This window comes from Mytilus californianus, unplaced genomic scaffold (genome assembly GCF_021869535.1).
Source record: "Mytilus californianus isolate M0D057914Y unplaced genomic scaffold, xbMytCali1.0.p SCAF_1, whole genome shotgun sequence".
In the NCBI taxonomy this organism is placed as follows: domain Eukaryota; kingdom Metazoa; phylum Mollusca; class Bivalvia; order Mytilida; family Mytilidae; genus Mytilus; species Mytilus californianus.
In genome coordinates this window covers 49,850,539-49,863,072 of record NW_026262581.1, presented here as the reverse complement: position 1 = coordinate 49,863,072, position 12,534 = coordinate 49,850,539, and the positions used below count along the sequence as shown (strand labels likewise).

At 32.1% G+C, this 12,534-nt stretch overlaps 1 protein-coding gene across 14 annotated transcripts in view; it reads left to right on the top strand.

The window, feature by feature from the left end:
* The window catches only part of LOC127720527 (plexin-B-like), a 259,946-nt gene that overhangs the window by 82,285 nt on the left and 165,127 nt on the right, over nt 1–12,534 (top strand). For all 14 annotated transcript variants that reach the window (XM_052227191.1, XM_052227185.1, XM_052227179.1 and 11 more), the window contains 2 exons: nt 1,025–1,222; nt 10,241–10,372. In XM_052227191.1, the coding sequence (XP_052083151.1) occupies nt 1,025–1,222; nt 10,241–10,372 (330 nt within the window). The remainder of the gene's footprint in view (nt 1–1,024; nt 1,223–10,240; nt 10,373–12,534) is intronic.

Here is a 12,534-nt window from a genome sequence, read left to right as displayed (position 1 = left end):
TGTTTAACGCCACTTTCAACACTATTGTGCTATTTCGTGGTGGTCAGTTTTAATTGGTGGAGGAAGCTAGAGTACTAGGAGAGAACCACGACCTTCGTAAGGAAAACTGACAATCCTAGTCAATCAAGATTGGAGTCGAGCGCACCTATGACCTGTGGGAATCGGAACTCTCAACCTCAGTGTTCTTCATGTCATGTATGTCAGTCAGGGGTACTACTTGTACAAGTTATTTTTATTTACTTGAAGAAGTAAATATTAATATATTTATATAAGTAAATTTGTAAGATACTTATACAAGTGTATTTTATTTACTTGTGTAGGTAAATTATTTTAATGGCTTAGTTATGTCCCTTACACATACAGATTTTTTTACTTATACAAGTAAAAAAGTCATACTATCTTCTTTTCTTGAATTTCTCAGGACTTCTTTGCTCTAATGGAATTTTTAATTGTCTGTCCTTTGCAGATGTCTTTACTTATCATTTAAGTGTAATTTCCTGGACAATGAAAATCTCATTTGTCTGTTATCTTCAAAACACTGCTCATTTACAAGCCTCCAAATTTTTGAAGGCCTTGAACAATTAAGTAAGATCTTTGCGCAAATAGTTTCTTTGTTGAATTAATGAGATGAAACGTTGAACTCTAATAAAAAATTATGAGCTTACCAGAGAAAAATTGTTTAAGGCATGTTTTTACATCCGAAATCTTAAGAATTTTAGGGATTGTAAAAAAAATTACTTGTACAAGTAAATTTTTTGACAAAATTAAGGGGAGATTATTCAAACCTTATAAGAAAATATGAATATAACAAATTTATTTATATAAGTATATTATTATTTACTTCTTCAAGTAAATAAAAATAACTTGTGCAAGTAGTACCTTTGACTGTATGTATGGATCAGATATCTCAATTAACTCCAATATTTAAAGATATTTTAAGCTTACTATTTTCTCTTAAAAATCTACTATGAAGTTGTTTTATATGTGTACTCAAATATCTATTTTTGTTATTTTATTGCAAAAGGGATCAGTAATAGGAAGTGGACCTACACTGTGCACTACCATAAAAAGTTATTATGGAGGAAGAATATCTGGAGTAATTGGTGCTCAAGTGCAACCTGCCATTGTCTTCGAAAATACTGCTTTGACTTCTGTTACACTAACCACAACTTCTAACTTCACTGTAGCTTTCCTTGGTACATCAAATGGACACTTGAAAAAGGTAGCATTTCTTTGTAGTTTTATGTTTTATATTGCTAATTTCACCCCAAAATTTTATGTGATACAATTTAAATTATTTGGTAGATAAATACTTATACATTTCATAGGAGTAGGTTTCAAAGACCACAGCATGACCCCTTTTTAGCTCACTTGGCCTAAAAGGCCAAGTGAGCTTTTCTCATCACTTGGCATCTGTCATCCGTCGTCATCGTCTGTTAACTTTTACAAAAATCTCCTCTGAAACTACTGGGCCAAATTTAACCGAACTCAGCCACAATCATCATTGGGGTATCTTTTTAATAAAATGTGTCCAAAGTGTCCAACCAAGATGGCCGACATGGCTAAAATAGAACAAAAATGCAAGTTTTGCCTATTATTTTGAAAACCACTATAAATAGAGAAATTCTGACAGAAGCAAAACGTTCAGAATGTTGAGCTCTACCTATTGTCTATTTGCGTCAAAACTTTCAGACGACTTAAATGAAGAATTTAACCATTTTTAGCTCACCTTTCCAAAGGAAATGTGAGCTTTTGCCATCACTTGGTGTCCATCGTCATCGTCGTCCGCCCTGTGTAAACTATTTCGAACATCTTCTTCTCTGAAAGTACTGAACCAATTCCAACCAAACTAAAGCTGAATGATCCTTAGGGTATCTAGAATAAAGTTTGTGTTTTATTTTCTGTTTCGTCAAAAAACATGGCCCCCATGGCTAAAAATAGAACAAAGGGGTAAAATGTAGTTTTTGGCTTATATCTCAAAAACTAAAGCATTTAGAGCAAATCTGACAGGTGTAAAATGTTCATTAGGTCAAGTTCTATCAGCCCTGAAATTTTCAGATGAATGTAACGACCCATCTTTGGGTTGCTGCCACTAAATTGGTAATTTTAAGGAAATTTTGCAGTTTTTAACCGCATTTTCGAAGGAAAAATCAGATATTGATTTGGGGATGTATGGCGGGCCTGCGGGCGGGTGGGAGCTGCCAAACAGTGTCTGTTCATTAACATGAAAACGCTTTGATGAAATTTTTTCAAATTTAGATATGTTGTTTCCTGGGACTAAATAAAGGTCTAGTTCAATTTTCAGGATTTTAGCTTTTCTCGTTGTTGAGTTATATCCCTTTCCAATAGTCAAAAGTGGTACTTATTATGTGATTGAGTTATTTCCCTGTGAGGGCTATTCCATTAAAATGTATGTAGGAGGGTAGGAAGGGACTTTCAAAATATCCCTACAACCAAGAACCATTTTTTAGATAATTTTGCATAATGGTAATAGACGCATACTGAAAAAAGACCCATGACCAACATTCAATAATTAAATTTCCCTTCCTACCCTCCCATATACATTTTAATGGAATAGCCCTGAACAGAAATGGTTAATTATATATATATAAAGTTTGATTACACTTACAGATAAGTTTTATAGATTTTTGAGACATTGTATTAATGATTAATGACATTTTGGATTTTTTTTTCTTTTCTTTGGTAAATTGTTTGAAGAATTTTGTGGTAGTCTGTACAAACTTATTTTCTGAATGCTATATATATATTTTATTTTGGATGAAGTGAACTCCTTTAAAAACTAAGCTTATTGTTGAGCCTGCGACTTTTGTCGCAGAAAGCTCGACATAGGGATAGCGATCCGGCGGCGGCGGCGTTAGCTAACTTCTTAAAAGCTTTATATTTTAGAAGATGGAAGACCTGGATGCTTCATACTTTGTATATGGATGCCTCATGTTACGAAGTTTCCGTCAGTCACATGTCCAATGTCCTTGACCTCATTTTCATGGTTCAGTGACTACTTGAAAAAAAAGTTCAGATTTTTTGTAATGTTAAATTCTCTCTTATTATAAGTAATAGGATAACTATATTTGGTATGTGCGTACCTTGCAAGGTCCTCATGCCCGTCAGACAGTTTTCACTTGACCTCGACCTCATTTCATGGATCAGTGAACAAGGTTAAGTTTTCGTGGTCAAGTCCATATCTCAGATACTATAAGCAATAGGTCTAGTATATTCGGTGTATGGAAGGACTGTAAGGTGTACATGTCCAACTGGCAGGTGTCATCTGACCTTGACCTCATTTTCATGGTTCAGTGGTTATAGTTAAGTTTTTGTGTTTTGGTCTGTTTTTCTTATACTGTATGCAATAGGTCTACTTTATTTGGTGTATGGAATGATTGTAAGGTGTACATGTCTAGCTGGCAGGTGTCATCTGACCTTGACCTCATTTTCATGGTTCAGTGGTCAAAGTTAAGTTTTTGAGTTTTGGTCTTTCTTTCTAATACTGCATGCAATAGGTCAGCTATATTTGGTGTATGGAATGATTGTAAGGTGTACATGTCTAGCTGGCAGGTGTCATCTTACCTTGACCTCATTTTCATGGTTCAGTGGTCAAAGTTAAGTTTTTGAGTTTTGGTCTTTTTTTCTAATACTATATGCAATAGTTCAACTATATTTGGTGTATGGAAATATTTTATGATCTATATGTCAGTCACGCAGGTTTTATTTGACCTTGACCTCATTTTCAAGGTTCATTGCTCAGTGTTAAGTTTTTGTGTTTTCGTCTGTTTTTCTTAAAACTATAAGCAATAGGTCAACTATATTTGTTGTATGGAAGAATTGTTAGCTGTACATGCCTGCCTAGCATGGTTCATCTGACCTTGACCTCATTTTCATGGTTCATTGGTCAATGTTTAGTTTACTTGGTTAATGTTAAGTTTATGTGACAGTTGTAATAAAGCTTTATATTTAGGACTATCAACATAATATCAATGATTAGTAAAGAAGGCGAGACATTTCAGCGTGTGCACTCTTGTATTGTCTATTAATAAGCATATATTTAGATTTCTGATTTTGGTTTAATTTCATCAAAAATTGAATTCTTGGGGTTCTTTGATATGATGATTCTAACAATGTTTTAGTGGTTAAATCATATCTAATTTTATTGATTATAATTCGAAAGTATATAACATCATAACTAATTTTAGAGAACTATTTTTTAGTGGTTAAATCATATCTAATTTTACAGAACTGGCCCGAGAACACAGTTATTTCGTAGTGCATTTCTTTTAGACAATAAATTCAAATTAAAAAAATCGCACCTGCTCTATCTCAAAAAGATTTTTACAGTGTAGTGTACTACTATTGAAACGAATAATATCAAAATTATAGAAACTTCTACCAGCTCTAACTCAAAATATTGACAATTCTGTGTTAAGGGGGGCTAAAATTCAGTTTGACAGCTTCCGACATTCTAATTTTTGACCTTTTTTAACTGGACCCAATCACTACTTAACATAAAGATTCAGCACCCAAATTTTTTAAACATGTAATTTCATCCCCTTACTTAATATTTCATGCATAAAATATCAAGAGATAAATTGGGAAAGTGTATAAAAAAAAAATGCAAGTTATACACTGTTCACACTAGGGACTATATTCGTAGACAACGAAAACCAAAGCACGATAACTGTGTCCTTGGACCTAATAGGATAGAAAGACTTGACCAATTTTAATAAAACTTTGCATGACCTAAGCTTAGGCAATTTTAAGATAGTTGGCCAAGATTCATGGCCATAGGATATATATTATAGAAACTAGGGCCATTTTAATATTGAAATTTTGATGTTTATTTTTGACGTTTAAATCAAATATTTTCAACTGTCAAGATTTTGACCTAAAAAATTTAAATATTGCAAAAATTTGCTTTTTAAATACTCTTGAATTTAATATAATAAGTATTAAAAGCAACGGAACACTCATTTGATTTATCAGATTTATTACAGTTATTAAAAAGTCAAATTTATATGATCCTGTGCCTGAAAATAGAGATTTTCTAAATTAAGGGAAGCCTTACATAAACATGCATTTTTTTCAACCAATTTGAAGTTTTGGTTTTTAACCTTACATTATTCTTCCATATATATTAAATGTACTTTAAATGTAAAGAAAAGTTACAAAAAGCATACCACATGAGTAGAAAATGGTCTTAGGCCATGTAAGACTGAGAATTATTTAGAGTCGATTTAGGCGGTAGCCCATATTTACATATAAAAATGCACACAGAGGCTATAAGGAATTGAAATTTGTTACTTTTTGCTCATTTCTATGCTAAGATGTCATGATACAAGAAGTCTAATTGCAAAAGGACTGTTGAATTCAACTTTTTTTTGCAGACTGTATGGTCTGATGACCAGTTTTTCACTTTTCAATGGAAAACTTGCATGTAGTTTTAGTCTCATTTGGCATATATTTGAACCACTTACTATCCTAAAGAAGAAAATTATGGTAGCATATGAAATGAATAGGGTGTACTGATCATTGTAAAGTGTTTTTTTTACAGATTTAGTGAAATATTTGCGACGGACTACAGATTTTATATACAAAGCTCTTCACATTTCACATACATCAAACAGGCTGTTTAACCTGGGACATAAATACAAATATTCTGCACATTTTTCTGTGATAATCTACTTTTCTCTAGATTCCGAGTTCACAGATGGTAAATTAAATTTGATTTAAGCATAGAAACACAAATATCAGGAACATAAAAAGCTGTCAGATAGAAAGTCAGCATGGCTCTTAGGCATAAAATGGAAACTGCTTTAAAATGCTTATTTTAGCCGTATAATGCCAAAATGGGACATTTTAACAGAATTTCTGTCAAACAAAGATGTAAATCCTTTACTTTTATTGAGTTTGACAAATTGAAACCAGAAAACCATTCAGGAAAGTTGCCAAAGTACAGAATCTACATTTACGGAATTCATCTCTTAGGCCCCGAAAACACAGTTAATTTCGTAGTGCATTTCTTTTAGACAATAAATTCAAATAAAAAAAATCGCACCTGCTCTATCTCAAAAAGATTTTTACAGTGTAGTGTACTACTATTGATACAAATAATATCAAAATTATAGAAACTTCTACCAGCTCTAACTCAAAATATTGACAATTCTGTGTTAAGGGGGGCTAAAATTCAGTTTGACAGCTTCCGACATTCTAATTTTTGACCTTTTTTAACTGGACCCAATCACTACTTAACATAAAGATTCAGCACCCAAATTTTTTTAACATGTAATTTCATCCCCTTACTTAATATTTCATGCATAAAATATCAAGAAATAAATTGGGAAAAAGTATAAAAAAAAAATGCAAGTTATACACTGTTCACACTAGGGACTATATTTGTAGACAACGAAAACCAAAGGACGATAACTGTGTCCTTTGACCAACTATTTGTTTATCATTTATTCAGTTTGAGTTATTTCCCTTCGAACAGAAAATTAATAAGTATATGGATAACATTAAACTGTGTTTCATTTCAACATAAATTAAATATATATAGGGTTCTTTCAAATGCTGAATCTAAACCTGTATTTAAATATTGGATTTTTGGGCCCAGTTTTCAAGTTGGTTCAAATCAGGGTCCAAAATTAAACTTTTTGTTTGATTTCAACAAAAATTGAATTTATGGGTTTTTTTTTAAATGCTGAATCTAACCATGTATTTAGAGATTTTGGCTTATTTTTGGCTTCTTTATCAAATTGGTCCACATTGAGGTCCAAAGGGTCCTAAATTAAACTTTTGTTTGATTTCATCAAAAATTGAATTCTTGGGGTTCTTTGATATGCTGATTCTAACAATGTACTTAGATTTTGGATATTGGACCATAATAGGTAAATGTCCAATTTCAAATTTTTCAGTTCTTAGACCACATTCATTTTGTGTCACAAACCTATGCTGTGTCAAATATTCAATCGCAATCCAAATTCAGAGCTGTTTTAAGCTTAAATGTAGGGTCCATACTTGCTCAACTGTTCAGGGTTCGACCTCTGCAGGAAATCCGGTTTGCTGTCACACTGACAGCCTCTTGTTGGTTATTATCTTGAACATTATTATAGATAAAGATAAACTGTAAACAGTAAAAATGTTCAGCAAAGTAAGATCTACAAATAAGTTTTGTATGACCAAAATTGTCAATTGACCCCTTAAGGAGTTATTGCCCTTTAAGGACAGTTTTACACAATTTGTTTATCATGTTTTCTAACTTTAAAAAATCTTTTCCTCTGAAATTACTGAACCAAATTAAACCAAACTTCAGCTGAATGATTCTTAGGTTATCTAGAATAAAGTCTGTTTTATTTTCTGTTTCCTCAGAAAACATGGTCGCCATGGCTAAAAATAGAACATAGGGTAAAATGCAGTTTTTGACTTGTATCTCAAAAACTAAAGCATTTAGAGCAAATCAGACAAGAAGTTAAAGTATTCAATAGGTCAACGTCTATCTGCCCTGAAATTATCAGCCAAATCGGGTATCTGATATTTAGGTATTGCCCCTGAATTGATCATTTTAAGGAAATTTTGCAGTTTTCGGTTATTATCTTGAATATTATTATAGATAAAGATAAACTGTAAACAGCAAAAATGTTCAGCAAAGTAAGATCTACAAATAAGTTTTTATAAAACCAAAATTGTCAATTGACCCCTTAAGGAGTTATTGCCCTTTAAAGACAATTTTCCACAATTTGTTCATCTTAAAAAATCTTCTCCTTTGAAACTGCCGAATCAATTTCAGCCAAACTTGGGCTGAATGAGTTTCAGAGTATCTAGTATAAATTTTGTATTTCATTTCCTTGTACGTCAAGAAACATAGCCACTATGGCTAAAATGGAACATAGGGGTAAAATGCATTTTTTTGCTTTTGAAGAAAATATGACAGATACAAAGAACATTTAAATGGCATTTTTAAGCCACTCATTAATATATATTGAAAAGCAAAAATAATCAATGATGAAAGATTTAAGCAAAAAATTACAGGTGAGCGATTCAGGCTCTTGAGAGCCTCTTGTTTAAATATTTTTCCTATTGTCCCGAAAATTATCATAGATAGACAGAAACTTCATAAAGCAAAAATGATCAGCAAGACAAGATCTACAAATAAGTCAGCATGATCAAAATCCTCAGACGATTCTTTTTTAGACTTATTGCCCTTTAATGATAATTTTTTTACATTTTTTGCATTTTTTGCCTATTATCTTGAAATCTTTATATTAGGTAAATAGAAACTTTGAAAAGGAAAAATTATCAGTAGGATAAGATCTACAAATATGTCAACATTACTGAAATTGTCAGTTAACTCTTAATAGAGTTGTTCCCCTTTAATGCTGATTTTTACTAAAAAATGGCCATTGTTGAAGATGCAGGTGAGCAACACAGGCTCTTTAGAGCCTCTAGTTTTAATCCAAATTCCCAGTTAAAAAAATGACTACAAAGACAAAAAAATGTATGTTATAATTATCTAAATTCGATGAAAACAGGCCAAATTCTGTTTGTTTTTATGATAGAAATATATATATAATATATATCCGATGTGTCGACAACAAGATCTTTTATCATTATGTTTTTAGCTTACTCGGGCCCCATGTGAGCTTATGCCATCACTTGGCGTCCGTCTTCGTCTGTCGTCGTCTGTCGTCGTAAACTATTTCAAAAATCTTCTCTTCTGAAACTACTGGGCCAAATACCTTCAAACTTTAATGAAATGTTCCTTAGGGTATCTAGTTTATAAATTGTATCCGAAGTTTTGATCCATCGACAAACATGGCCGCCATGGCTAAAAATAGAACATAGGGGTCAAATGCAGTTTTTGGCTTATATCTCAAAAACTAAAGCTTTTAGAGCAAATCTGACTTCGGGGTAAAAATGTTCAATTGGTCAAGATCTATCAGCTCTGAAATTTTCAGACGAATTGAACAACCCATTGCTGCCACCGAATTGGCAGTTTTAACCAAATTTTGCAGTTTTTTGTTATTATTTTGAATATTATTATAGATATATATATAAACTGTAAGCAGCAATAATGTTCAGCAATGTAAGATCTACAAAAAAGTTAATATGACCAAAATTGTCAATTGACCCCTTAAGGAGTTATTGCCCTTTAAAGACAATTTTACACAATTTGTTCATCAAGTTTGCTAACATTTAAAAATCTTCTCCTCTGAAATACAGGTGAGCGATTCAGGCTCTTGAGAGCCTCTTGTTTATACCTAAAAACCTATCTGACTTGAATGATTTAGTGATGTTTTGTTCTAATTTGGGTGTAAATGTTTTATAAGAAAAACTTGACAAAAATTGTTCTTAACTTTCTTGCATGTTTAAAAGTATCAATTTGAAACACTTTTATCTTGAAATAATGGACTTTTTATAATATATAAGGGTCCAAATAGGGCCCTTACTGCATCTACTCCTTTTTGGAAGTATAATGGAATTGAAATATAATTTTTTTTAGCAAATTTTGCATCAAAGTTGCCAAATGAATGTTTTCTGTTTCATGCTTTTGACAAGTTGATGTCGCATCTTCCTAAAGCATCACAGCCCATTCTTTATTTTGAGGATTTTTTTTTAATTATTTTTGCTCACTAATGTTCTCTTATTTCAACATCAATATAGTATCCAGAAGTTTATAGGAGAAATCGACCATGGACTTCAAACACCTGTTATTTTAGGATTTAATTCAAAAGAATAAAATCAAATCAAATGAAACCAAATATAATTGTATCATTATAATAAGAGTAACTTAAAAGTACAGAATCGGTATTTAAAATCCCTATTGCATCTATAGCTTTTTATTTGGCTCCAATACTTGTTCAGTCTGTACTGTTTATTGATAGTATTTAAAAGTATACCTAAAAAAAGGAATTGGATGATTATTGCGATTATCTCCAATAAATAATTAAATGATATTGATTTCTTCGATCTAAAGTAGTAAATATTTCCAAGGATTTTTATTTGTGTTGCTAAATTGCAAATATATTCCCTCTTGTAAATTTGATTTTAAAGAAGAGCAGAACCAGGAACAAGAAAAAACATGAAACACTCACTAATGGGTTTGGATTTAGAAGTCGTGAAAAATAAACCACTTAACGAATACTTCATTAACTAGAATGTTGCACTTATTTCTATTTTTCTTAACATGGATGTTAACTTGCAATGTACTAATTTATATTTTCCCACTTCGTAGATCGTGATAGAGAACAAGACTGTAGCAAAAGAATATGACCAAGACCTGGTCATAGACGAGGGAAGTCCTATAAACCAGGATACATTCTATGACTTTGACCATAGAAATCTGTATCTAACAAGTCAGAGATTGGTAGGTATTCTTGGCTGTTACCTTCTATTCCACTTTCTTTACACCCATGATGTATGCTGTAGTCTTAACTCTCTAAAATTTGTATTCCTTCATGTTTGTCAATCCTACCAAACTGTCAATCCTTTTTGGGCTTTTTTCCATCAGAAAATAAAAGAAAGTGGTCAACTACCAACATAATATATGTTTTGTACAGATTTGTTGTAGGAATTGGTCTACTATTTGAGCCTGTACTAGTCCAGTACTATTTGCCATCAGAAATTCTCAGCTTTTCCTTTATAGTATTTTTTCACTGAAACTTTGTTTAGAAGTATACTTATAACAATTAAAAGGTTACCAAAAGTTAGATTGATCACATGCATAGACTTTAAATCCTTTTAAATCTCCGTTTAAAAAAAAAATCATTGGAAGTATATGAATGAACAGGTGATAAATTTGTAGATGGATGTATATAATAAGGTAATGTGGTATGATTTCCAATGAGTCAACTATCCAATAGAGTCCAAATAAAGCAGATTTAAGCAACTATAGGTGACCGTTCAGCCTTTCAAAGAGGAGCGTAACCTAAACTGTATAGTCCCATGTATTTTCTAGGTTTTTACACTGAATCAAAGCAATTCAAATGTAACATATTTGTATTGTAAATAAGGCTGAATGGTATCCAGGTATACTGTGTGTTTATTAATTGCTAAAAATGATAAAGTTCAGGTGCATAATTGGCTTATATAATCCAATTAATCTCTTGGTTTCTTTTTTTGGATTTTTCCTGTTACTAGTGGAAGTTAACAATGGCGTTTGTATTAAGTTTCACATAGTAAGCTGTAATTTGCCATGACATTGTTTATTTATTTGTTAAGTACTATAATTAAGGAAGGAAGGAAAGGAGGAAGGACAAGGATAAGAAATTTTTATAGTGTACTTGATCCTTGATTGATAAGAATTATGGATTATTATATTTATATAACTACTTTTTTTAAACATTACTGAATAAGTTTTAGAAATGTGTAGTGGTGTCCATATTTAAGTAAGAAATTAAGTTACTTCCCATGGTTAAAAAAAATGAGCAAGTACATTAAAGTGGGTTAATTCTAGTTCTCTATGAGATTTCAACTCACCAGTGCATAAAAGGGGTTTAATTCTAGTTCTCTATGAGATGTCAACTCCTCAGTGCATAACAGTGGGTTAATTCTAGTTCTTTATGAAATATCAACTCACCAGTGGATAAAAGTGGTTTAATTCTAGTTGTCAAGACTTGACGGAGTCAAAAAGCGAGACATAGGTATGCTGTTTCTGGCGTTGGCGGCTGCTGCGTCGGCAGCTTCAAAAATGTATTAGTTTGTGATTAGGTCTAGTTCAGGGTGAACCACTTGTGAAAGGTCAATGATATTTGGTATGCAGTTGTATAAGTATTGACATATCTCATTTCCATGGAGGGCCTTGCCCCCTCAGTCATGGTCTATTGACTTTGAAACTTTTGCTTAGTTTACATGTATTAGTTTGTGATTAGGTCAGTTTATTAGGAACCACTAGTGGTAGGTCAATGATATTTAGTATGCAGTTGTACAAGCATTGGCATATCTCATTTCCATGAAGATTATTTGGTAGCGCCCCTCAGTCATGGTCTGTTGACTTTGAAACTTTTGCTTAGTTTACATGTATTAGTTTGTGATTAGGTCAGTTTAAAGGGAACCATTAGTGGTAGGTTAATGATAATTGGTATGCAGTTTTATAAGCATTAGCACATCTGATTTCCATGGAGATTATATAGCCCCTCCCCCTGATCATGGTTCATTGACTTTGCAACTTTTACACAGTTTACAAGTTACTGTTTGTGTTGAGGTTTGTTTAAATGAAACGACTTATGATAAGTCAATGGTATTTGGTATGCAATTGTATGAGCATTGGCACATCCCATTTCCATGGAGATTGTGTAGCCCCATACCTTCAGTTATGGTTCTTTGACTTTGAATATTTGCATGACTTACATTTTAAAGTATTGCTATTTTAATTTGAACATTTGCATTATCAAAATAACAAAAAGTGAGACATATCTCTGTGGTAACAGTTTATTCTCTATGAGATGTCAACTTCTCAGTGGATAACAGTGGGTTAATTCTAGTTCTCTATGAGATGTCAACTCACCAGTGACACTATTATAATAAGAG